The sequence below is a fragment of the Dendrobates tinctorius genome, unplaced genomic scaffold (genome assembly GCF_039654945.1).
Source record: "Dendrobates tinctorius isolate UK_male_01 unplaced genomic scaffold, ASM3965494v1 ptg000250l, whole genome shotgun sequence".
In the NCBI taxonomy this organism is placed as follows: Eukaryota; Metazoa; Chordata; class Amphibia; order Anura; family Dendrobatidae; genus Dendrobates; species Dendrobates tinctorius.
The window spans coordinates 20,854,786-20,881,887 of NW_027361917.1; the positions used below are offsets into that span (position 1 = coordinate 20,854,786).

Sequence of the window (27,102 nt, forward strand, 5' to 3'; positions counted from 1 at the left end):
TGTTCTTTAGCTTAATGATGGTGTCCAAAAAGTTAATTTCAGTGCTGAAGTAGTTGAGTGTTAGGTTGACGGAGGGATGAAATTGATTCAGCTGTTCATGGAGCGTCTTTAGCTGGGGCTCAGACTCCATCCAGATGATTAATCATACTCTGAAAAGGTACTTGAAAGCATAGTTCCCCTTTATGACATTTAAGTCCCAAGAGGTTTGGCTTATAGATCATTGCTGCTGTAAGGTATAAAACTTCCATAATACCCAATGAAGGGACCTGCCAAGATATAGCTTCCTAATGGAATCCATTCATATGAATCAATATACAACAGGAAGGTACAGCATGCGCCCACGGGAACTGTAAAACATGGATTAAAATATCAGCGTGCATCAGGCAACTCCTTCCTCCTACCTTTGCCAGATACACAAAGTTGTATTTGGAGTACCCAGGATGCATTTCTTCAGCCTTTAAAATAAAGAACAATTTATTAACAGAAAAATAATAATACAAAATTATAACAGGAAACAATGTATATCACACAGAATTAAAAAATATGACAACTCATATTCATTTATTGTATATATTAATACATTTTTAAAAATGCAATTATGTGTTTATATCTAAACTTATTCAGTATATCATTATTGAAAGGGTTTTTCACCATGCAATATTGATGGCCTAAGGCTAGTTTCACATTAGCGTTTTTTTGCGCAGCGCATCGGGCGCATAAAAAACGCAAAGAAAAACGCAAAACAAATGCGCGTTTTTTTAACGTCATGCGCACGCTGATGTGTAAAAAAAACGCAGCGTTGTTTGCGTTTTACATGCGTTTTTTGCATGCGTTGGCGTTTTTTATGCGCATGCGTTTTTAAGTGTGACGTTTTTTCCATTGTCTAGAGAACATTCTAGACTTGTTTCACTCAAAAACGCATGCGTAAAAAAACGCAACCGTGCGCAAGACCATGCGCACGCATGCGTTACCATAGACTTCAATGTGTTGTTTTTGCGCATTCCGTGCGCAAGCGTGCGCATGCGTTTTTTTGCCGAGACAGGGCGCACCAAAAAATCCAACATGTTGCGTCTGGCGCACCTGGCACAAAAGACAAAAAAACGCATGCGCACGAAAACGCAAGTGTGCGCAAAAACATGCGCACGTCATGTTAAACATAGGTGCGCAGTGCGCATGCGCACGGGTGCGCACGATGCGCTGCGCACAAAAGCGCAAATGTGAAACCAGCCTTAGGGTCAAGAACTGAATCGCAAGGACCCCAGGATAATCGCAGAAAGGGGATCACTTGGGTTAGGCCACTCGCGCAGAAACTGATACAGCACCATTTGGTCCATGCAGATTTGTCTGGTTCTGCAGCTCAGAACCATTTACTTGGATGGGGCTTTGTTAGCAGCATCAGACACAAGCAAAACTGAGTTGATAATTGCACATGCTCACTGATCTCTATGGCAAAGTTAAAGAACACACTTAAAATTCTATCACATCATACAGGAAAGATGTATATCTTTGTACCGTGTTAGCCAGTAGATAGAAAATATTCAGGATTGAGAGTCCTCAGTAGTTGATACCTTTTAATGGCTAACTGAAAAGAAGGTAACACATTGCAAGCTTTCGAGACTACTCCATTTCTGTATCCCTGATCACAGCAGCGTCGATATGAAATTACTGGTATTGAAAGGTAACTTCAATTCTCACAGAGAGAGATGAGTTTGGGAGTACAAATTTATGACGAACTTTGACACTCTCAGTGCTGGAATGAATGTGTCGCATGGATTTATGTCTTTTTACATCAATTAAGGAATTTCCTTTTAAAACCGTGTGGGGGGCATCACAACACAGAACTAGACCCCAATCAGAGGACCATAAAACATCCGGACTCCTTATCTATGAACTGGTCCAATGTTTATATTTATGTTTCGCCCTCTCCCATATTGATAGTTCTGCTTCACGTCACTTGTCTTATCTATTGCATTTTTTCTAGGCTGTATTGTGCATAAATATGTGACTTCAGATTTTGTATTAGTCTAGCCTGATGAAGAGACCTGAGTAGTCTGGAAAGCTTGCAATGTGTTACCATCTTTTCAGTTAGCCATTAAAAGGTATCAACTACTGAGGACTCTCAATCCTGAATATTTTCTATCACATCATAATGACTTGTCATTTATGGTTCTGAATAATACCAAATTAAGGAAATATTGTGACTCAATGGATAACTGGAGACCAAAATGTCACGAGTGTGAGGATCTTTGCAATCTGAACATGACACGTCAGTACTGGTTTAAAAAAGGGAAGACGATTATTGGAACAGGATAATGATAATTACAGAAGACTCAGTAAATCAGGAAAGTGATACATATGACATTATAATCAAAGGGCATTTTCCATTAACAAACTTTAACTTATCCACAGGGTAGGTGATAATTGTCCGATCACTCCGGTCAGACTACTGTGAACTCCCCCTGTTTCTGAGGGTCACTACTCCCTTGTGTGAATGGAGTGGAAGTGTTCGTGTTTGTCTACAGCTCCATTAATGGGTTACTGGAGTGACAGCTTAGAGATATCCCAAATACAGTTGTGATAATGCAAATATGCTTAACTTTCAACAAGCAAAAGATCATATACCTAATAAAACATACACCGATCTAGAAGATCGTCACTCAGAGACATTGCTTTTTACAACTCTTGAACTCTCACCAAATGTGACCACACACCAACTGTGTGTACAATCTATTTTGATGGAAGTGAACTAAGATTTCTTGTCTGCATGGTGATTTGAAAAGGAATCTTGCACTGTTTAAAGTGAACCCGTCGGTGGATTCATGCTGCCAAAATAAAGTTTCAATCATTAATAATGTCCTTAGGATATCAATCCTCATAATACATAACACATTGAGATGTGGGTAAAGTCTCAAAGAAAGAAAGACAAGAACTATGAAATAGTATCAAGTACATGAAAGTTTATTAGAAAAAATACTTTGAAAAAACAATTAAAATACAACAGCAAGTGCCTCACTGTAATGCACATGGTATGTACACTGATTAAAATAGATAATGATCTAGGCCAAATAGTATAGCATATAGAATGGAAAAATAATACAGTGGAAAAATAGCATACCCCTCCCACTCTAATACAGGCTTGCCAGTCTTAAAATGACTGTCAGCAGATTTCTGCTACCTCATCTGAGAGCAGCCTAATGTAGGCAGAGAGAAGCTGAATCCAACGATGTATCCCTTAGATTACTGGGTGCTGCCATTCTGAAACAATTCTAGATTAAGAATGAAGCAAAGCTGAGACATCTGCCCCCGCCCACACCAGGTTCTGCATAGACAATTTAATTTTTTTTCTAATAAACTTTTATGTATTTGATAATATTTCATAGTTCTCTTTCTTTTACATTTTACCCACATCTCAATGTGTTTTCCTACAAAATAAAGTTTGAAGAGCTTCTCTAGGTGATGGCCTGGTCTCTCTCATGTGTACACAGCAAGAGAGAGGTCAATGACCTGGAGTGGTGCAGGCAGAAGCCGTCCGGTGGCAGCACCAGACTAGTCAAGTCTCTGACTATGAACCTTGGTCGGCTCTTCAAACTATATTTTCTTTGAATATACATGGCTGCACTATGGCTATGATTCACATCTTGTGGCAAGGACAGCATGAACTGACTGACATGTTCGCTATAATCATAGAATCATAGAATGGTAGAGTTGGAAGGGACCTCCTGGGCCATCTGGTCCAATCCCCTGCTCAAAGCAGGATTCGCTAAATCATTCCAGACAGATGTCTGTCCAGCCTCTGTTTGAAGACTTCTATTGAAGGAGAACTCACCACCTCTCGTGGCAGTCTGTTCCACTCATTGATCACTCTAACTATCAAAAAGTTTTTTCTAATATCTAATCAGTGTCTCCTCCCATTCAGTTTCATCCCATTGCTTCTAGTCTTTCCTTTTGCAAATGAGAATAAAGATGATCCTTCTACAATGTGACAGCCCTTGAAATATTTGTAGACAGTTATTAAGTCTCCTCTCAGTCTTCTCTTTTGCAAGCTAAACATTACCAAATCCTGCAACCTTTCCTCATAAGACAGGGTTTGCAGACCGGTCAAAATTCTGGTCGCTTTTTTCTGAACTTGCTCCAGTTTGTTGTCTTTTTTAAAATGTGGCGCCCAAAACTGGGCACAGTATTCCAGATGAGGTCTGACCAAAGAGGAGTAGAGGGCAATAATGACTTCACGTGATCTAGACTGTATGCTTCTGTTAATACATCCTAGAATTGCATTTGCTTTTTTGCTGCTGCATCACACTGTTGACTCATATTCAGTCTGTGATCTATTAGTATACCCAAGTCTTTTTCACATGTGCTGTTGCTTAGCCCTATTCCTCCCATTCTGTATATGCTTTTTTCATTTTTATTGCCCAGATGTAGTACTTTGCATTTTTCCCTGTTAAAAAAATTCTGTTAGTTGCTGCCCACTGCTCCAGTTTATTTATATCTTTTTGAATCCTCTCTCTCTTCTCTAGTATTAGCTATCCCTCCTAGCTTTGTGTCATCAGCAAATTTAATCAGTTTACCCTCAATTCCTTCATCTAAATCGTTGATAAAGATGATGAACAATACAGGGCCCAGGACTGTATAGTGATTCAGTTGGCCTTAACATTGTAGGCACACTTTACCATACTTATCAGGATCATGTGGATCTAGGGCTAAAGGCCCCGTCTCACTAAGCAATCTCGGTAGCGAGATCGCTGCTGAGTCACAACTTTTGTGACGTAACAGCGATCTCACCAGCGAGATCGCTGTGTGTGACAGCGATCAGCGAGCGGCCCCCCTGCCGGTATCGCTGATCGCTGCAAGAAATCTCTGGACATTTCTTTGGTCGCTGGTCTCCCGCTGGCCAGCACACATCGCTGTGTGTGACAGCGGGAGACCAGCGATCAGGTGTAAAAAAATAATAAAAAAAATAAAAAATATAGTTATTCTCACCTTCCGATGTCCCGTTCAGCCATCCCGCCTCTCTCCACGCTCCGGTCCCAGTGATCCTTTGCACGAATGACCGCGAGACTTTGTTATCCCGCGAGACCGTGACATCTCGCGGTCATTCATGCAAAGGATCACTGGGACCGGAGCGTGGAGAGAGGCCGGAAGACTGCGCGGGACATCGGAAGGTGAGAATAACTATATTTTTTATTTTGATTCTATTTTTTACAGGATGGCCAGCGATGCCGGGCGCTCGGCATCGCTGTGCTGATCGCTGGTGAAGCTGTCTGTTTGACAGCTCACCAGCGATCACATAGCGACTTACTAGCGATCCTGACACCTTGATATCGGTGTCGGGATCGCTGGTAAGTCGCTTAGTGAGACGGGGCCTTAAGTAAGAAGATGATGAATGTTTCCTTCTCTGTTTACCAGAAAAGAATATACATAATATACATAGTCACGTCTCACAGCTCTCCTAATTTGTCAGTTGACACTAGTCAATCCACTTTGAATATCTTTTGTTTTTTCCTATAACAAAGCTCCAGTTCTATTCATAAAGTAATTCTCTGACTGTGTGTGAAGGATATATTCCATATTTGCAATGTTTAATAAATGTTTTTACCCCATCAATGATTTGTTCACACATCCTAAATGTACATCTAGATGCCAAGGCCCATTCTGATGACATAGGAAAGGGAAACTTGGAGAAGCACTGCCGTGAAGGAGGTTTGTGCATGTGCACTTGCCATTAATGTATTATGGATTTATTTTCGCTAAATTCCACTGCTCTCCTGAATCTGACATTGTTCTCTTTTGTCCCTGTACCTCTCTGTTTCTCCGATGTGGCCAGTTCCTCCTTATATATAAATCTAGTTTTGTTAACTCATCATGAAGAGCTCATGACCATGCCCCCTTGGCTATCAAAACTAGATTTATAAACAAGGGTAGCTCAAGAACAGAGAGATGCAGGAACAAAGAAAATAAATGAAAACAACGTCAGGTTCAAGAGAACAGCAGCAATTAGATTGGAAAAAAAACAAAACCATCAAAAATACTTATGGCAAGTGACAGGTAATCTTTAAAGAAAAGATTAAAATGCAAACAAAGGTAATGGTCAGAGCCCTATTGAAGTGCTTGCTCCAACTATTATCCTTCTTCCTTCTATTTTCCTGATTGACGACTGAATGAGAAACTCCAAAACTTCTTATGGAGACTTCCATAAACACCTCAGGAATTCTGTGTACAGCAGAAATTCATCATTTGTTCCGACACTCTTTAAACAGGATATAATTTTGTTCTGCATTGAACAGAAACAAACTTTAGGCTTACGTTTTGTTAAGAGTTTCCAGTACTTTAACATTGATGGCCTATCCTTTGGATAGGCCATCAATATCTGATCGGTAGGGTGACACCAGATACCCACGCTGTTCCTGGTGTTGGTTGGAACTTTTCAGCTGCTGCGTTGCACAGGTTCATCGACTGCATAGTGGTTATGGCCGGATACTGCACATCCACCACTTGTTCAAATCAATAGGGGCTGGATGTGCAGTACCCGACCTCGTCGACTATTCCGGTGACGGAACTGTGTAACTCTCCAACTGAGCTGATTGGCGGGAGAGCTGGGTGTTCCACCCCCCACGATCAGACATTGATAACTTATCCTAAGGATTGGCCATCAATGTTAAAGGTCCAGTATTGAGCGTTTTATATATCGGTCCATGTAGTGGTAAAATTTAGGAAAATGTTTGTGCTAGAATTTTCAGTTTTCTCAGTATCCTTATTTAAATTTTCATGTCATGGACACGAAATATAGAGTCTGATACTAAGTGGTCACTCATTTATAGTACAATTTCACAAGAAAACAGATGTCATCATACCATTTATAAGAAAATTGGAAATATTTACCTTGAGAAAATTCTGCAAGGCCTCTTGGACTGTCGCAGTGGGAGGATTTCCAAAAAGAGTAGCAGCAACCTTTCTCTCAATCCAGGACAACTGAGAGACCTGAGGAGACACAAGTATTTGGTTTAAGAAAGGTATTTCTTTCTGATCAAGTTTTTTTTAGAAGAAAACTACATTTCTAGAAATCAATAAATCAAAACACTTGTGTTTAGTTTTTTTTAAACATTTTAACAGTAATATCAGAAAGCTAGTCTATGTCTTCCTGTATGTACCATATACTCGAGTATAAGCTGACCCGAGTATAAGCCGAGGCCCCTAATTTTGCCATAAAAAACTGGGAAAACTTATTGACTCGAGTATAAGCCGAAAGTGGGAAATACAGCAGCTACTGGTGAATTTCACAAATAAAAATAGATACTAATAAAATTAAAATGGTGGCCCCATAAGATGCTCCATAGTAATATATGCCCCATATGATGCTGCAGAAAGGTTAATGGTGGCCCCATAACATGCTCCATATTAATATATACCCCATATAATGCTGCACAAAGGTTAATGGTGGCCCCATAACATTCTCCATATTAATATATGCCCCATATAATGCTGCACAAAGGTTAATGGTGGCCCCATAACATGCTCCATATTAAGATATTCCCCATATAATGCTGCAGAGAGGTTAATGGTGGCCCCAGAACATGCTCCATATTAACATATGCCCCATAAATTGCTGCTGCTGCGATTTTAAAAAAAAAATGACATACCCCTTGTCGCTGCCCGCTGCTCCTCAGCATAGCTGTCTCTCTGCAGTGACTGTTCAGGCAGAGGATGTGCATTAAACACGTCATTGTGCCCTCTGACCTGAACATCACAGCCAGAGGACCCGGGAGACTGTGCGCAGCGATGGAATGAGGACAGGTGAATATGGCATGGCTCACCCTCCCCTAGTCCTACTCACCCTCCTAGCATCTGCATATCAGGCTCTGCCACATATCTGTCCTGGCATCTGCATCTCTTTTCCTGTCTTCTTCCTGTGCGGTCACATGGTACCGCTCATTAAAGTCATGAATATGCTCTTCACCCCTATGGGAGTGGAGATGCGTCCATATTCATGACTTTAATGAGCGGTGTCACATGACTGCACAGGAAGAAGACAGAGAGATGCAGACGCCGGGACTGAGATGTAGCAGAGCTGAATATGCAGGCGCCAGGAGGGTGAGTATGGTGTGTCCTGCTCACCGGCTCCCCCTCCCCCACCGGCTTTCTGGCGTATGACTCGTGTATAAGCCGAAAGGGTCGTTTTCAGCCCAAAAAAGGGGCTTATACACGAGTGTATACGGTATCTTAGAAATCTTTTAGAGATAACAGTTGTTTAGTTTCTTTAGAGCGTCTTAATTTTTTGCAGACAGAATGCTCAGTGGGTACGGCTTAGTTAAGGGATGGCGATTAACGCTACATGTCTCCTATTAAATACAGCCAGTTGTCTAACAGACAGGAACGCGTTTTTTTGTTTTTTTTAGAAGACGGAGGGAATATTTTCATCTTCTATGCCATGGATGTATAAACTATTTATATTTTTTAAGGATCCCCAAAAAAATGCAACCAGCTCAAACAGGGAAAATTTTGATTAATGTTAATTTGAGAATCATTTAAAAAGAATCCGTAATGAACAACCTGTGGATGTAAACACTACTGATTCTTTCTAAAGGATTCTCAATTAACATTGAAGATTTTACCTCTGTTTGAGCTGACTATATTCATCTGAATCCTGGCAAGGGTAGGTTCACATGAATAGGGCTAAGCAACAGCACATGTGAAAATGACTTGGGCATACTAATAGGTCATAAACTAAACATGAGTCAACAGTGTGATGCATCAGCAAAAAAGCAAATACAATTCTGGGATGTATTAACAGAAGTATACAGTCTAGATCACATGAAGTCATTATCCCCTTCTACTCCTCTTTGGTCAGACCTCATCTGGCATACTGTGTCCAGTTTTGGGCACCACATTTTAAAAAAAGACATCAACAAACTTGAGCAACCAGAATGGTGACCGGTCTGCAAACCATGTCCTATGAGGAACGGTTAAAGGATTTGGGAATGTTTAACTTGCAAAAAAGAAGACTGAGAGGAGACTTAATAGCTGTCTACAAATATCTCAAGGGCTGTCACATTGTAGAAGGATCATCTTTATTCTCATTTGCACAAGGAAAGACTAGAAGCAATGGGATGAAACTGAATGGGAGGAGACACAGATTAGATATTAGAAAAAACTCATCAAAACAGTGAGGGTGGTCAATGAGTGGAACAGGCTGCCACGAGAGGTGGTGATTTTTCCTTCAATGGAAGTCTTCAAACAGAGGCTGGACAGACATCTGTCTGGAATGATTTAGTGAATCCTGCTTTGAGCAGGGGGTTGGACCAGATGGCCCAGGAGGTCCCTTCCAACTCTACCGTTCTATGATACTATGATTAATTTCTCCACACCCGAGAAAAAGTGTCTAATCAGAATAATCAAAGTGTTATCAGCTTTTCTTGGACGTGGAAAAGTTTCTCTACCTTCTCCATTCTGTCAGTTTGTGAAAATTGATCCACACTCGTATATCATCTGAGCGTGGTCCAATTTCATGGACCCATACACTTGCATTGCCAATTTTGATCCAACACTCAGATCAAAATCGGACAGGTCTCTGAATTTTCCGCAGACCACTCAGTCCTAGGAAAAAAAAAATCAGACATGCACAACTCCATAGAATATCATGAAAACCACAAATAGCACTTGTATGAGAAAATCGGTAGATTGCACGAGTCCTCAGTCGCACCAAAGCAGTGGTGATTTTTCAAGCTCTGGAGTATGTCAAGCTAACCTAGTGACCTGGCTCTCATTTTTTATTTCAATTTTTTGCAGTTTACAACTGCAATATCAAAATAGAAAAGAATATATTAAGGTTTTGATCAACTGTTCATTTAATTTATTTCCAAGTAACATTCTCTGTTTATTATCAATGTGCTTGGTTGAATATTTGGTACTAAACTTTGCAGTCAGTAAGATGTATCCAAGGTCAACAAATCTCACATCTCATGGCCTAAAAATATCAAAATAAAAAAAACACTGTACATTCTCATGTCTGAACGATATTCGATTGCTTATTGCAGAACGTTGCCAAATAAAATAAAAGTATGAAAAATGAAACTTTACCCTGTAAATTATTTGAGGCTCATTGGTAAATCTGTTAGCATGGCATCTCCATAGTATTCAACTACATCAAAGAGTTTGTCCACTACTTCATTATTGATGACCTATCCTTAGGCTAGGTTATCAAGGTCTGATCGGCTTGGGTCCGACATCCTGCACCCCTGCCAATCATCTGTTCTCTGTGTTGGCGGCCGGAAATGCTCAATTGTGGAGCTGATCTGTCTTCTGATAGTGGCCATGGCAGGCTACTTCACATTCGCCTCCTATTCAAATCAATAATAGGCAGATGTGCACTATCCAGCTGCAGCCACTATCAAAAGACGGAGAAGCTCGGAAATTGAGTAATTCCGGCTGGCAGCCACCGCCACTGAGAGCAGCTGATCAACGGGGCTGCCAGGCGTCTCACCCTGACCGATCAGACATTGATGAGCTATCATGGGGATAGGTCATCAATGATAAAATAGTGGACAACCTTAAAACAAATATCCAGCAGTTTTATTTTGATAGGTGAATACAGTGATGCTATGTATTTGAATTACTATCTATAGCTTAAAACCAATGAAGTCTCTGTATAACACTTAATCCATGATCTATACATACATTATGCATCAGCACACTGAGATTAATAAATACATAAATTCCACTACTGCTTCGAGCTTACGTATTCATTAACTGCAGTGAGCCAATGCATCTTGCATGCAGATGTTTGTATATTGGCCACATAGCATATTTGTACACCTGTACATTAATTTAATACTAAAAGGTATTTGAGCCCTATACGATTTTTTTTTTAAAGTACCTAATGGGGTGTATAACCCACTCTAGAGCTCAGCCCCCTTTTCCGCCAATCTTTCCCACACAAAGTCTTAATTGCGAGCTACAGCCTGGTTTTCATTTACTACCTGTGACGCTAGTCACTTCTCATGGCCAAGCAGTGACTCAGGATAGTCAAGGAGTCCAAGGTCAGAAGCCAGGAGGGTACGTCATAAACAGAAGGAAGAGACAAAAGCATAGTCAGGTAACGTGCCGAGGTCAGAATCCGAAGAGGATAGTGGATCGAAACAGAGGGGGTTAAACAGACGGATGGTCAGAACGAAGTCCAAAGTCAGGCAACGAAAGATCAACATATCGAACGCAAAGCACAGAGAGAACAAATCACACTTAGCTGAATGTACGTGTGGCAGAGGACTGGGAGAAACACCTCAGTTAAGTGGCCTGGAAATCACTTGGGATAGTGAACACTCGGGGCCAGCCAAGCTTCCCAGTCTCAAATTGGACAGCCAAGCTGTCAATCAACACACTGACAACTCAGCACTAGTGATGAGCGAGTATATGAGGGGTAGAGTCATGGTTCCTCCCCTCAGTGTGTCTGAGATGCAGTTACTGACAGCTCAGCGATCCAATTTGGTACAGAGGCTTGCTGAAGCTGTCAGTGCTTTGATTGACAGCTCAGTCATCCAGTCTGGTGCTGAGGCGTGCTCGGGTGTCCTCCGAATATTTTGGTGTGCTCGGAGATTTAGTTTTCGTCGTCTCATCTACATGATCTGCGACTGCTAGACAGCTTGAAGACATGTGTGGAATGCATGTTTGTTAGGGAATTCCCACAAGTATTCAGCCTGTCTACAAGTCGCAAATCATGCAGATGAGACGACAAAAAATAAATCTCCAAGCACACCAAAATATTCAGAGGACACCCGAGCATGCTCAGGAAAACCTGAGCAATGAGTATACTCGCTCATCACTACTCAGCATGCCTCAACACCAGACTGGATGACTGAGCTGTCAATCAAAGCACTGACAGCTTCAGCAAGCCTCTGTACCAAATTGGATCGCTGAGCTGTCAGTAACTGCATCCCAGACACACTGAGGGGAGGAACCATGACACTACCCCTGTTTAGATGAGGTCTGGTTTGGCACATCGGAGGTAGGACATTAGTGATAGAGACCATCCAAGTTTAGGCATACCTTGATGTGGTCGGATGGCTTTTGTAGTTGTTAATCACAAAAGCACCATAGTTTGTAACGTTTACCGCAATATTGGAGTTCATGTATTCATTACACTGACACACAGTGTATGTACATGTTTGTATTTTGGCCACATAGCGTTGTGAACTGGTGCATTAATTTAACTCCTTCATGACCCAGCCTATATTGACATTAATGACCTGGCGATTTTTTGCAACTCTGACCAGTGTCCCTTTATGAGGTAATAACTCTGGAACGCTTCAATGGATCCTAGTGATTCTGAGAATGTTTTTTCATGACATATTGGGCTTCATGTTAGTGGTAAATTTAGGTCGATAATATTTGCGTTTATTTGTGAAAAAATCAGAAATTTGGCGAAAATTTAGAAAATTTCGCAATTTTCAAATTTTGAATTTTTATTCTGTTAAACCAGAGAGTTATGTGACACAAAATAGTTATGTGACACAAAATAGTTACTAAATAACATTTCCCACATGTCTACTTTACATCAGCACAATTTTGGAAACAAATTTTTTTTTTGTTAGGAAGTTATAAGGGTTAAAAGTTGACCAGCGATTTCTCATTTTTACAACAAAATTTACAAAACCATTTTTTAGGGACCACCTCACATTTGAAGTCACTTTGAGGGGTCTATATGGCAGAAACTACCCAAAAGTGACACCATTCTAAAAACTGCACCCCTCAAGCTACTCAAAACTACATTCAAGAAGATTATTAACCCTTCAGGTGCTTCACAGGAACTAAAGCAACGTGGAAGGAAAAAATTGACATTTTAATTTTTCCAACAAAAATTTTCTTTTAGCATCAATTTTTTCATTTTCACATGGGCAACAGGATAAAATGGATCCTAAAATTTGTTGGGCAATTTCTCCTGAGTACATGGATACCTCATATGTGGTTATAAACCACTGTTTGGGCACTCAGAAGGGAAGGAGCGCCATTTGACTTTTTGAATGGAAAATATGCTGGAATATTTAGCGGTTGCCATGTTGCGTTTGGAGAGTCCCTGTGTGCCTAAACAATGGAGCTACCCCACAAGTGACCCCATTTTGGAAACTAGACCCTCCAAGGAATTTATCTAGATGCATAGTGATCACTTTGAACCCCCAGGTGCTTCACAAATTGATCCGTAAAAAAAAAGTACTTTTTTTCACAAAAATTTTCTTTTAGCCTCAGTTTTTTCATTTTCACATGGACAACAGGATAAAATGGATCCTTAAATTTGTTGGGCAATTTCTCATATGTGGTCATAAACTACTGTTTGGGCGCATGGCAGGGTCCAAAGGGTAAGGAGCGCCATTTGACTTTTTGAATGGAAAATTAGCTCCAAATGTCATCGGACACCTTGTCGCGTTTGGAGAGCCCCTGATGTGCCTAAACAATGAAAACTGTTGTGAGTTCATTTCATTTTCCCCTTCACCATTGAGGTCTGATGAACTCCCTCTTCTGGTGAAGGAAGGTAGTGAGGCTGATTACCAAGCACCTGGGCAGGATGATGATGACTGGGTGATGGGAATTACTGACTGGATATAAGGCAGCCGACGCCCTTCTGCCTTGCTGGTGATCTCTCTGAGGGATTCTAGGAGACCAGTCTGATTCCTGCTCCTCAAAAGCTAAGTTTTCTGCTCTACTTTTTGCATTTGTGTTTTGGTTTTGTTTTGCACTGTGTTCCTTGATTTCTGCCATTCCCTGCTGGGGTGAGCTGAATTCCTTTTTGCTCTGTCTTCAGAAAATACCTGAGTACTGATATAGTCTTTTTGAAGCCTAGCGTCTTCAGGGCTTTTTTCCCTATCAGCTGTTGGCTCTTGTTTTGATAGGGTTTTGGAGGATTACAGACACCAGCTTTTCTATCCTGTCCTATCTAGTTAGCTTGGGCCCCATCATTTGCTCAGCCTATCTTTCTATCTGTGTGAATGTTTTTTTCATCTTGCTTCACCGTCATTATATGTTGGGGCCTGCCTATTGCTTTGGGGTCTGCTCTGGGGCAGTTTAGATTTCCCTTTCTGTCTTTAGGCTATGTAGTTCTCCGGCTGTGATCGAGGGGTCTAGGGCACCGTAGGAACCCCCCACGGCTACTGCTAGTTGTTGTTGATAGGTTCAGGGGTCTGCAATCCGATAGCTGCCAACTTCTCTGGTTTTCTGGACTTAGCTAGTATTTCTGTTTTTGCCTCCTACAGTGACTCATTCATAACAGAATCACCAGCCATACCGCAGATCCTAGGGTACTCAATAGCAGGAAAGAATTGTAAAAAAAAAAAAAAAAGGTGTGTATATTCTTTCCTCTATATCTCTGAGGCCGTAGGGGGAATTTTTTTTTTCTCTCAATGGAGATAAAGCAATTGTATGATCGTGTGGAGCAGCTCGCTGTGGAAGTGCGGGGAATTTCCGTCTACCTTGCTCATTCACATGCTGCTGAACCAAAGATCCCTACTCCTGATGTGTTTTTTGGGGATCGGTCTAAATTTTTGAATTTCAAAAATAATTGTAAATTATTTTTTGCCTTGAAGCCCAACTCGTCAGGGAGCTCCGCGCAGCAGGTTAAAATTGTCATCTCTTTGCTGTGTGGCGATCCCCAGGATTGGGCGTTTTCTTTGAAACCAGATGATCCTATTCTGACTAATGTGAACGCATTTTTTCAAGCCTTGGGGTTGTTGTATGATGAACCTAATGCTATTGATCAGGCTGAGAAGACCCTGTTGGCATTGAGCCAGGGTCGAGATTCTGCAGAGTTGTACTGTCAAAAATTCCGAAAGTGGGCGGTCCTTACTACCTGGAATGATAATGCCTTGGCAGCTCTCTTTCGGAAGGGTTTGTCAGAAGCCGTAAAAGATACTATGGTGGGATTTCCTGTTCCCTCTGGTCTTGACGATTCTAGGTCATTAGCCATTCAGGTTGATCGGCGTTTACGTGAACGCAGGATTGCACGAGAGGTATTGCCACCTGTTGAACAAATGTCTGAACCTATGCAATGTGATAGAGTTTTGTCCAGGGAGCAACGTCAGGAGTTCAGAAGGCGTAATAAGCTGTGTTTTTTTTTGTGAAGATGCCTCGCATATTATTTCTGTTTGTCCTAAACGAGAAACGTTTTGCACACACGTTTTCTGTGGGTGGTGTTCAACCTAAGTTTCTTCTGGCAATTACTCTGATCTGCTCCCTGTCCACATTTTCCGCCAAGGCTTTTGTGGATTCGGGAGCAGCCCTGAACCTAATGGACTTGGATTTTGCTAAACGTTGTGGATTTCCTATGACACCTCTGCGGATGCCTATCCCTTTGAGGGGGATTGATGCTACTCCTTTGGCGAAAAATAAACCTCAATTTTGGACCCAGGTGGTAATGTGGGTCACCCCAGACCATCAAGAAAATTGCAGATTTTTGGTGTTGCATAACTTGCATGATACCATTGTTCTGGGGTTTCCCTGGTTGCAAATTCATAATCCAGTTTTGGATTGGAAATCTGTGTCTGTGGTGAGTTGGGGTTGTCGGTGTGCCCTTAGTGAGGCTCCGGTTTTTTCCACCTCTCCTCAGTCGCATGATGTTCCTGACTATTTGGCGGATTTTTATGATGTATTTAGTGAGAATGAGTCTGCGTCTTTGCCTCCTCATAGGAGTTATGACTGTGCAATTGAACTGAGCCCGGGGTGTAAATTTCCCAAGGGTCGGCTCTTCAATTTATCTGTACCCGAGCACGAGGCTATGCAATCCTATATTAAGGAGGCGTTGGAGAAGGGTCATATTAGACCATCCTCTTCACCCTTAGGTGCTGGGGTTTTTTTCGTGGCCAAAAAGGATGGTTCATTAAGGCCTTGTACTGATTATTGTGCCCTCAACAAAATTACTATTAAATATCAGTATCCGTTACCCCTGATTTCTGATCTATTCTCCAGACTTAAAGGTGCTTGCTGGTTTACCAAGCTTGACCTCAGGGGGGCATATAATCTTATCCGCATTAAGCATGGGGATGAATGGAAGACGGCGTTTAATACTCCAGAGGGACATTTTGAGTACCTGGTGATGCCTTTTGGGCTCACTAATGCCCCTTCTGTCTTTCAGTGCTTCATGAACGATATTTTCCGAGACTTAGTGGATAAGTTTTTGATTATCTATCTGGATGATATTTTGATCTTCTCCAAGGATTGGGATTCTCATGTGGAACATGTTCGGACTGTGTTCCGGATCTTGAGGGAGAATTCCCTGTATGTCAAAGGATCGAAATGCCTTTTTGGGGTACAGAGGATTTCTTTTTTGGAATTTATTTTGTCTCCGTCAACTAATGAAATGTTCCCAGCCAAGGTACAGGCCATTTATGATTGGGTTCAGTCCACTTCTTTGAAGGCCCTCCAGAAGTTTTTGGGTTTTGCTAATTTTTATCGGAAATTTATAGCAAAATTTTCTAGTATTGCCAAGCCATTGACTGATCTGACTAAGAAGGGTGCTGATGTGTTGAATTGGTCTCCGGAGGCTGTTTCTTCCTTTGAGGAGCTGAAGAGAAGATTCACTTCTGCCCCGGTTTTGCGGCAACCTGATGTCTCACTCCCGTTCCAGGTAGAGGTGGACGCTTCTGAGATTGGTGCAGGAGCTGTTTTGTCACAAAAGGATCCTGTAACATCTAAAATGAATCCCTGTGCTTTCTTTTCCCGAAAATTCTCTCCATCTGAACGTAACTATGATGTGGGGAATCGGGAACTGTTAGCCATGAAATGGGCATTTGAGGAGTGGAGACATTGGTTGGAGGGAGCTAAACATCAAGTCGTGGTCCTCACTGACCACAAGAATTTGATTTACCTGGAGTCGGCCAAACGCTTGAACCCTAGACAGGCTAGATGGGCCTTGTTTTTTACACGTTTTGATTTTGTGGTCTCTTTTCTTCCTGGCACTAAGAATGTCAAGGCTGACGCTCTCTCTAGGAGCTTCTTTGCTGATTCTCCTGTGGTGACCAAGCCTGCTACCATCTTAGGCGAAGGGGTAGTTCTTTCTGCCATCTCGCCCGATTTGAGACGTGCTCTGGAAGTTCCAGGAGGACAAACCTGAGCGTTGTCCCAGTGGAAAGTTGTATGTTCCTGACCAGTGGAAGAAGACAGTGATGTCTGAAGTTCATTGCTCTGCATTGGCTGGTCATCCAGGTATTTTTGGTACTAGAGATCTGGTGAGTCGGTCTTTATGGTGGCCTGCCTTGTCTCGTGATGTCAGGAATTTTGTGAAGTCCTGTGGGACTTGCTCCCGGTCTAAACCTTGTTCTCGCTCTAGTGGGTTGTTGATGCCTTTGCCAGTCCCCAGGAGGCCATGGACCCATATTTCAATGGATTTCATCTCTGATATGCCTGTCTCTCAGAGAATGACTGTTATTTGGGTGATTTGTGATAGGTTCTCTAAGATGGTTCATCTTGTACCACTCCCTAAGTTGCCATCTTCCTCTGAGTTGGTGCCCCTGTTTTCGCAACAGGTGGTTCGCTTGCACGGGATTCCTGAGAACATTGTATCTGACAGAGGAGTTCAGTTTGTGTCTAGATTTTGGAGGACTTTCTGTTCCAAGCTGGGAATTCAGTTGTCCTTCTCCTCTGCGTTTCACCCTCAGACCAATGGGCAGACGGAGAGAGCAAACCAGACCTTGGAGTCGTATTTGAGATGTTTTATTTCCGCTGATCAGGATGATTGGGTTTCATTTTTGCCCTTGGCCGAATTTGCTTTAAATAATAGAGCTAGTTCTGCCACTTTGATGTCACCTTTTTTTTGTAAATTTGGGTTTCATCCTCGATTTTCTTCAGGGCAGGTGGAGCCTTCTGCCTGCCCAGGTGTTGACACTGTGGTGGAGAAAATGCACCAGATCTGGGACCAAGTGGTGGATAAGTTATCTCTCTCCCAGGAAAAGGCCCAGCGGTTTTCCAACCGACATAGGACCATTGGTCCTCAGTTTAAGGTTGGTGATATGGTTTGGTTATCATCAAAAAATATCGCTATGAAGGTGGCTTCTCCTAAGTTTAAGCCTAGATTTATTGGACCTTACAAGATTTTGGAGATTATTAATCCGGTCTCTTTTCGTTTGGCTCTTCCTGTTACATTTAAAATTCATAATGTGTTTCATAAGTCCTTGTTGAAGAGGTTTGTTGAACCAGTAGTTCCTGGGGTGGCACCTCCGGACCCTGTATTAGTTGAAGGCAACATGGAATATGAGGTAGAGAAGATACTGGATTCCCGTCTGGCTAGACGGAGACTCCAGTATTTGGTTAAGTGGAAGGGTTATGGTCAGGAGGATAATTCCTGGGTCTCTGCCTCTGATATTCATGCCAAAAGATTGGTGCGTGCCATTCATCTGGCTCACCCTGATCGCCCTGGTGGCATGGATGAGGGTTCGGTGACCCCTCCTCAAGGGGGAGGTACTGTTGTGAGTTCATTTTCCCCTTCACCATTGAGGTCTGATGAACTCCCTCTTCTGGTGAAGGAAGGTAGTGAGGCTGATTACCAAGCACCTGGGCAGGATGATGATGACTGGGTGACGGGAATTACTGACTGGATATAAGGCAGCCGACGCCCTTCTGCCTTGCTGGTGATCTCTCTGATGGATTCTAGGAGACCAGTCTGATTCCTGCTCCTCAAAAGCTAAGTTTTCTGCTCTACTTTTTGCATTTGTGTTTTGGTTTTGTTTTGCACTGTGTTCCTTGATTTCTGCCATTCCCTGCTGGGGTGAGCTGAATTCCTTTTTGCTCTGTCTTCAGAAAATACCTGAGTACTGATATAGTCTTTTTGAAGCCTAGCGTCTTCAGGGCTTTTTTCCCCTATCAGCTGTTGGCTCTTGTTTTGATAGGGTTTTGGCGGATTACAGACACCAGCTTTTCTATCCTGTCCTATCTAGTTAGCTTGGGCCCCATCATTTGCTCAGCCTATCTTTCTATCTGTGTGAATGTTTTTTCATCTTGCTTCACCGTCATTATATGTTGGGGGCTGCCTATTGCTTTGGGGTCTGCTCTGGGGCAGTTTAGATTTCCCTTTCTGTCTTTAGGCTATGTAGTTCTCCGGCTATGATCGAGGGGTCTAGGGCACCGTAGGAACCCCCCACGGCTACTGCTAGTTGTTGTTGATAGTTCAGGGGTCTGCAATCCGATAGCTGCTAACTTCTCTGGTTTTCTGGACTTAGCTAGTATTTCTGTTTTTGCCTCCTACGGTGACTCATTCATAACAGAAAACCCCCCACAAGTCACACCATTTTGGAAACTAGACCCCTTAAGAAACTTACCTAGATGTGTAGTGAGCACTTTGAACCCCCAAGTGCTTCACAAAAGTTTATAACGCAGATCAGTGAAAATAAAAAATGATTTTTTAGCACGCTATTTTTTATTTTCACATGGCTAACAGGAGAAATTGGACCACAATAGTTGTTGTCCAGTTTGTCCTGAGTACGCTGGTACCCCATATGTGGGGGGGAACCACTGTTAGGGCGCACGGCGGGGCTCAGAAGGGAAGGAGCACCATTGACTTTTTGAAATGAAAATTAGCTCCAATCGTTAGCGGACACCATGTCGTGTTTGGAGATCCCCTGTGTGCCTAAACTTTGGAGCTACCCCACAAATGACCCCATTTTGGAAACTAGACCCCCTAAGGAACTTATCAAGATGCATAGTGAGCACTTTGAACCCCCAGGTGCTTCACAGAAGCTTATAACGCAGAGCCGTGAAAATAAAAAATATTTTTTTTTCCATCCAAAAAATTATTTTTTAGTCCGCAATTATTTATTTTCACAAGGGTAACAGGATAAATTGGACCCCAAAAGTTGTCCAGTTTGTCCTGAGTACGCTGATATCCCATATGTGGGGGGGAACCACTGTTCGGGCACAAGTCGGGGCTCGGAAGGGAAGTAGTGACATTTTGAAATGCTGACTTTGAAGGAATGGTCTGTGGGCATCATGTTACATTTGCAGAGCCCCTGATGTACCTAAACTGTGGAAACCGCCCACAAGTGACCCCATTTTGAAAACTAGACCCCCAAGGAACTTATCAAGATGTGTGGTAAGCAACTTGAACCTCCAAGTGCTTCACAGAAGATTATAACGCAGAGCCGTGAAAATAAAAAATCATTTTTTTTCTTCAAAAAAAAATGATTTTTAGCCCGCAATTATTTATTTCACAAGGGTAACAGGATAAAATGGACCCCAAACTTTGTTGTCCAGTTTGTCCTGAGTACTCTGGTACCCCATATGTGGGGGGGGGGGGCACTGTTTGGGCACACGTCGGGGCTTGGAAGGGAAGTAGTGATGTTTTGAAATGCCGACTTGATGGAATGCTCTGCGGGCGTCATGTTACGCTTCCAGAGCGCCTGATGTGACTGTGGAAAACCCCCACAAGTGACTCCATTTTGGAAACTAGACCCCCCAAGGAACTGATCTAGATGTGTGGTGAGCAACTTGAACCCCCAAGTGCTTTACAGAAGTTTATAACGCAGAGGCGTGAAAATAAAAAATCATTTTTTTTTCCACAAAAATAATTTTTTAGCCCCCAATTTTTTATTTTCCCAAGGGTAACAGGAGAAATTAGACCCCAACAATTGTTGTGCAATTTTTCCTGAGTACGATGATACCCCATATGTTGGGGTTAACCACTGTTTGTGCACATGTCGGGGCTTGGAAGGGAGGGAGCACCGTTTGACTTTTTGAATGCAAAATTGGCTGTAATCAATGGTGGCGCCATGTCGCGTATGGAGACCCCCTGATGTGCCTAAACAGTGGAAACCCCCTCAATTCTAACTCCAACCCTAACCCCAACACACCCCTAACCACAACCAACCCTAACCCCAACACATCCCTAACCCTAATCCCAACTCTAACCATAACCCTAATCCCAACACACCCCTAACCCTAATCCCAACCCTAACCATAACCCTAATCCCAACACACCCCTAACCCTAATCCCAACCCTAACCATAACCCTAACCACTAACCCTAATCTTAACTCTAATTCCAACCCTAACCCTAATTCTAACCCTAATTCAAACCCTAACCCTAATTCCACCATAACCCTAATTCCCTACCCCTAAAGGAAAAAAATAAATAAAAATATTTTCTTTATTTTATTAGTTGTGCCTATCTATGGGGGTGATAAAGGGAGGGGGGTTATTTACTTTTTATTTTATTTTGATCACTGTGAGTTTCACAGTGATCAAAATGAATGAATGGAATCTGCAGCTAGCAGATTCGATCGGGCGCAGCGCCCGCCATTTTCCAGGATGGCGGCGCCCATGCGCCGGTACCGCGGGCCACTGGGAGCGATAGCGGCACTCGCAAGGTACCGGGGAGGGGGGTGATCGGAGGCTGGAGGGTAGCGAAGGGAAGGGGAGGGGGGCCGATTATGACGGCAGCTGCCGATCGGTGCAGTCAGTCGGTGGCGGCAGCCGATCGGTGCCATCATTCGGTGGGGGGGGGCGGATCCGTGTCTCCAGTCATGTCCGATGCTATTTCAGCATCGGCCATGGTTGGTTTGTAATATTTCATCAATTTTCATTGATGAAATATTACTATTGCTCTGATTGGCTGTTTCACTTTTAACAGCCAATCAGGGCGATCGTAGCCACGTGGGGGCGAAGCCACGCCCCCAGTGGTAAAGTACAAAGCCCCCTGTATCTGCGGGTCGGGTGACCTTTCATTGACCCCGGTCACCCGGGACCTGCAGGGGGGCTTTAAAGTCATTACACTGCATATGCGTCATGGGTCGGATTGGTATCGACTTTCATGACGCATACGCTGTGTCACAGGTCGGAAAGGTGTGCGGACCCTGTTTTTTTTTCTTTTTCATCCATGATCTTTTTAATGGGCTAATACTCTGGCGAAAATTCACAAGTACAAGAGGGTACATGAGTAATCAACATGTTTAAAAGCAACAGACTACTCTAACATTTATCTTCTAGAGTAATTAAACTGAAATCATCTTTGCCATCAGGAATGCTAGGCTAAAGCTCAACCCGTAAAAATCTGTCTTTCGAGAAGTGCAGTACTATTTTGACTATCCTGCTCCTCTTTGATTCAGTAAGTCTCCTTTGGGAGCACATATGGTTGCAATCAAAAAGGAGTATGTAAAAAAATCTGTGTTGGCATGTATATGAATTAAGGAGAAGAGGAAATGAGTGAGGGAAAGAGTATCTATTTTGATAGTAGAAGATATGTGTTCATCTAATATTAATATGTTTCACAGATGAAAAAATTTACATTGAAATTTTTTCTGGGGCAGTATTAGATGGAATGACATACAATTGTTTGAAAAAATGTTTGCCCATTTCCTGTCTTCCTATTTTTTGCATGTTTGTCACACTTAAATGTTTCATATCACCAAACAAATTGAAATATTAGAGAAAGATAACACAAGTAAATAGAAAATGCAGTTTTTAAATGAAGGTCTTTATTATTAAGGGAAAAAGAAATCCAAACCTACAGGCCCCTGTGTGAAAAAGTCATTGCCCCCTCCTTAAACACAAATTAACTGTGGTTCATAACATATTTGGGAAGCAGAGTTCAAATTCCATAGCCACACCCAGGTCTGATTACTGACCTGCCTGACAAAGTGAAGTAGACCAAAAGATCCTCAAAACCTAGACATCCTGCCCTGATCCAAAGAAATTCTTGAACAAATGAGAAACAAAGCAATTGAGATCTATCAGTATTGAAAAGGTTATAAAGCCATATCTAAAACTTTAGGACTCCAGTGAACCACACAGAGCCATTATCCACAAATGGCGAAAACAAGGAACAGTGGTAAACCTTCCCAGGAGTGGTCAGCCGACCAAAATTACCCCAAGAGCGCAGCGATGACTCATCCAAGAGATCACAAAAGACCCCACAACATCATCCAAAGAACTGCAGGACTCACCATAAGAAAGAGACTGGGCAAACATGGCCTGAATGGCAGAATTCCAAGATGAAAACCACTGCAGAGCAATAAGAACATAAGGGCTTGCCTCAGGTATGCCAGAAAACTTCTTGATGATCCCGAGGGGAAAGCGGGGAGAGAGAGAGCGAGAGGGCAGGGAGAGAGAGTAGGGAGAGAGAGTGGGGAGAGAGAAACACTTTTTTTACACAACTGTATCTAAAAAAAGAGATGGACGCCACAACAAAAGTCTGCTTATCTTGACGATGCCGGATTTTACAACTGAAGGCGTTAGTGCTTGCTTTCCTCACTAAAACCTTTCTATGTCCCTTGGGTAAAGTCCACATGACAATGCTTCCTAACATTTCTTCTCCTCATTGGGATCTAAGAGGTAACATTTCTCCTTGTGGAGAGTGATGAGCCAGGCCTGGCATGTCAGAGTGAAGAAACCTATACAACCATGCATGCTTCTCCAGGAAATTAAATAAGAAAATTGCCTCTTCAGAGAGGAAGAGGACTTAAACTCTAGTGCCACCAAAGTTACAAAGGTAATTGGATCAATCAAAGTGCTATTCTCCATCAGTGACTCTTCGCTCTGGTTTAAGGGAACCTCTCAGGTAACTCATACTTCTAGAAAAATCAGCAATACTGGCACACACTGCATACATGTCTTCTACAGAGGTGCTCCCGGTGCGCCAAATGTCTGTGAAGAAAATCCAGTTCGGTAGAAGATTTCATCCATTTTAAGTTTGTGCTTAAAACATACAACTCTGCCCTTCACCTCTCCAAACACACTTAACTGCACTCATCACTTCCCTATCCAACAATCCTAAATGACTCTGACACTTTTTACTCTTTTCAGTCCAAGAGTACAGGCCGCGACCACCAACCTCAGTGCTGACGATTTGGCTAATTATTTCAAAGAAAAAAATTGATCATATCAGACTGCAATTTTTCTCCCAATCCCCTAATATCGTGTATTCTCTTCCCTCCTTCATTGCATCTAGCTCTCTTTCTGTCTTTGAACCTGTCACAAAAGAAGGAGTTACCAGGCTCCTCGCATCTTGTAACCCTACTACCTGCACAAGTGACCCTATTCTCTCACATCTCCTTCAGTCCCTTTTCTCGGCTGTCACCACTCACTTAACTATGTGCACTGACACTATTACTAATGGGCTACATAACAATGTTTATCTTATTGCCTACTCCTGTCCTTTTTAAATTGCACCATGCACTTTACTGTGTATTTGCTCGCTGGAATCAGGATATATTAGCCATTCTCTACCTGATCTCTTTGCTTGAATAGTCTCTTGTACTGATTTATATGTATTTTTTGTAAAATGAATATATATGACAGTATTGATAAGTGTTTAATATAATAAATCTATACCTTTTTAACGGTTTTCTGGAAAGTGTTGCTCCAAATTTTCTTTTCTTATATACTGTTGTATCTTGGAATGTCCTATATCAAAGCTATGTCCGAGGTCTATCCACAGGGCTTTAGGTCCTCATGGCAGTTTGTTATTAATGGTTCCTTATGTTGTCTATATTTATCAATTGGCACTAAAATGCTATATTCAAAACAGCTTTGTTGGGAGCGGATTATATATGCTTTGTTACATATTTAACCATTGCTCTCAAAGACAGCTGGCGATACACTTACAGGAGGTAATCGCTACCGCAGTGCATCACTGACAAAGTTTTCAAGCATCGGTGCCGTAAGTGAGAGCACTGGAGCTGATCGGCTGATGAATTCTGGTGAACTCTCTCATGGCAGCTCCATGATACACTGCAGGGAGCGATTCCCTCCTGCCAAAGTATCGCTGGCGGCCAGGTAGAGCAGTCACATCTCCCGATGAGTGTTCTACATGTTGAGATCGCTGTGGGACAATCTGCATTACGTGGACTATGGTCGACAGGTGAATATATGGGGGTTTATTATTTTACAATATTTGTAGGAGACGAGGGCGTCGGGGATTTTGTGTTAGGCGAGTATAATGGGTTTTTATTTTTATGTGAAGGTGTATGTAGTTATTTTACTTTTTTTTTTTTTAAATGTGAGCACAGGCAGATGAGACTACATCTCCCATTAGTGGCACCAGCTGTCACTGTTATCAGTGACAGCAGACGTAGCCCGGTAGGAGCAGTAGGTCTCATCAGCCCACGCCTGCTGGCCTGCGGTAAGCTTTTTACCGCAGGTCACCGCTGCGGGTCACAGTCACAGCTGCAGGGTCACGCTGACATCTGACAGCATGACCCCGCAGTGCTCTGACTGACAGTTTGCAGTAGCATTACTGTGGGTCACAATCACGGCTGCAGGGTCACACTGACATCTGACAGCATGATCCCGCATCACTGTTACCGACGGTAGCATTACCTCCAATAAGAACCACTGCGCCGTGTTTCCCACGATGTCACACAGATGACAGCGTGGGAAACACCATAGGAAGCGGGTAAAACACAAAACAAAAACTCAGCAAATCCACAGCAAAACCGCAAACATTTTTATACCTGCGTTTTTGCTGCAGATTTGACGGACTCAAGTTTGCTTTAATCATTATATTATTGTTAAAGTTGTTACCTTTTGACTGTTGTGTTTGAAACTATTAAATTGTAAAGAGCTGGGGAATATATTGGCGCTATATAAAGATTATTATGATTATTATTATTATGGGTGAAAAATGCTGCAGAAACAAAAAGAGTTGACATGCTGCAGAAAAAAAGCACTGCAAATACTTAAGGAAAATTACTGATCACATGCACAACACTTCAGGATTGTCATTGAATTAGCTTGCATAAGGATTCCATAGTGTTTTTTGCCCATTTCTTGGCAGAAAAACCACTGCGAAAATGCATAAAAAACTCACTATGTGCACATAGCCCAAAGGTTATGAAAAATGAAAGTTCCAATTTTCTTTTGAGTGAAGAACTAAGCAGTAGCCTGTAATGCAGAACTGAGTTGTATTTTATCAAACTAGTGCTATGTTACATATGAGTCAATGAGAGCACTTTCTAATTTAGTCACACTAAGGGTATGTGCACACGCTGCGGATTCTGCTGCGTTTCCGCAGCGTTTTTGGCTCTGCAGAAACGCAGCAGATTTTGCTGCGTTGTACAGTACCTTTATTTCCTATGGAAATAAAAAAAAGCTGTGCACATGCTGTGTTTTTTTCCGCGCGGTTTTGCTGCGGTTTACAATCCGCAGCATGTCAATTGTTTGGTGCAGAAACGCTGCGGTTTTACACCTCATCCATTATGAGGTGTAAAACCGCAGGGCAAAACCGCAGAAAAAACGCAGATAATCCGCAGATAAACCGCAGAAAAACCGCAGCACTTTGTCCTGCGGATTTCCTGCGGTTTTCTCTACAAAATCCGCAGAGACTAAAAACTACGTGTGCACATACCCTTATAGCTTATGTCCCTAAGTGTAAAAAAAAAAAACACATTCCCCAGACAAACACAGTCATTTTTTAAGCCAACGCTGTACAAATAAACTGTTACATTTGTGTATTTTAACCTAAGGTAAACATGATAAATCAGGCACAATCATATACAGCATGCCTTGTATAAAATAAAAGTAGGAAAGAAGCAAAAAAGTGCTACACCAGTAGATATAGTATACAAAATTTAGAAATAGGAAACCTTGTAATAACCAAGAATAAAGAAAACAGATTACCGGATATGAAAGAAACCAAAATCACAAACATGGTGAAAAACACAAAATAAACAGGATAAAAGTTATCAGGATGATGTCTGATTTCACATTTAATACGCAATCAAATCTGCCCAAAGATTAAAAGCTGAGCGTTTCCAAGAAATCCACGAACAGAGGTGAGCTGTATTCACATATTGTCATGTTTTTGTTCCAAGCCAACAATTTTCTCATTGGTTCATTACCAATTTTACTGAAAAGAATTGTAATACATCCAGGAACATGTAGGAAATAAAAATATGTACCGTTACCTAAATAGCAATGTCATACAAGATGTGCCAAGTAAATGTATAGTATGTCACCTCTGGCTACCATCGTAAATTTAATTTTTTGCAACACTCCAGACGTCAAAATCAATTTGAACCATTCCAAAAATCTACAGTGATTACATCTCTATGATGAACACGCTGAGGTAGATATACTAATATAAGCCAGATTGTTTTCTCAAATTGAAACAGAATTCTGATGCGCATGGCATATGCCACATTTT

The 27,102-nt window shown here is 42.1% G+C and overlaps 1 protein-coding gene across 1 annotated transcript in view; it reads right to left on the reverse strand.

Moving 5' to 3' along the window:
• The window catches only part of LOC141063469 (regulator of microtubule dynamics protein 2-like), a 154,800-nt gene that overhangs the window by 27,245 nt on the left and 100,453 nt on the right, over window positions 1-27,102 (reverse strand). Inside the window, exons 8-9 of the mRNA XM_073557512.1 lie at window positions 6,880-6,978; window positions 402-455 (exon numbers count right to left, since the gene is read on the reverse strand). Coding sequence (XP_073413613.1) covers window positions 402-455; window positions 6,880-6,978 — 153 coding nt within the window. The remainder of the gene's footprint in view (window positions 1-401; window positions 456-6,879; window positions 6,979-27,102) is intronic.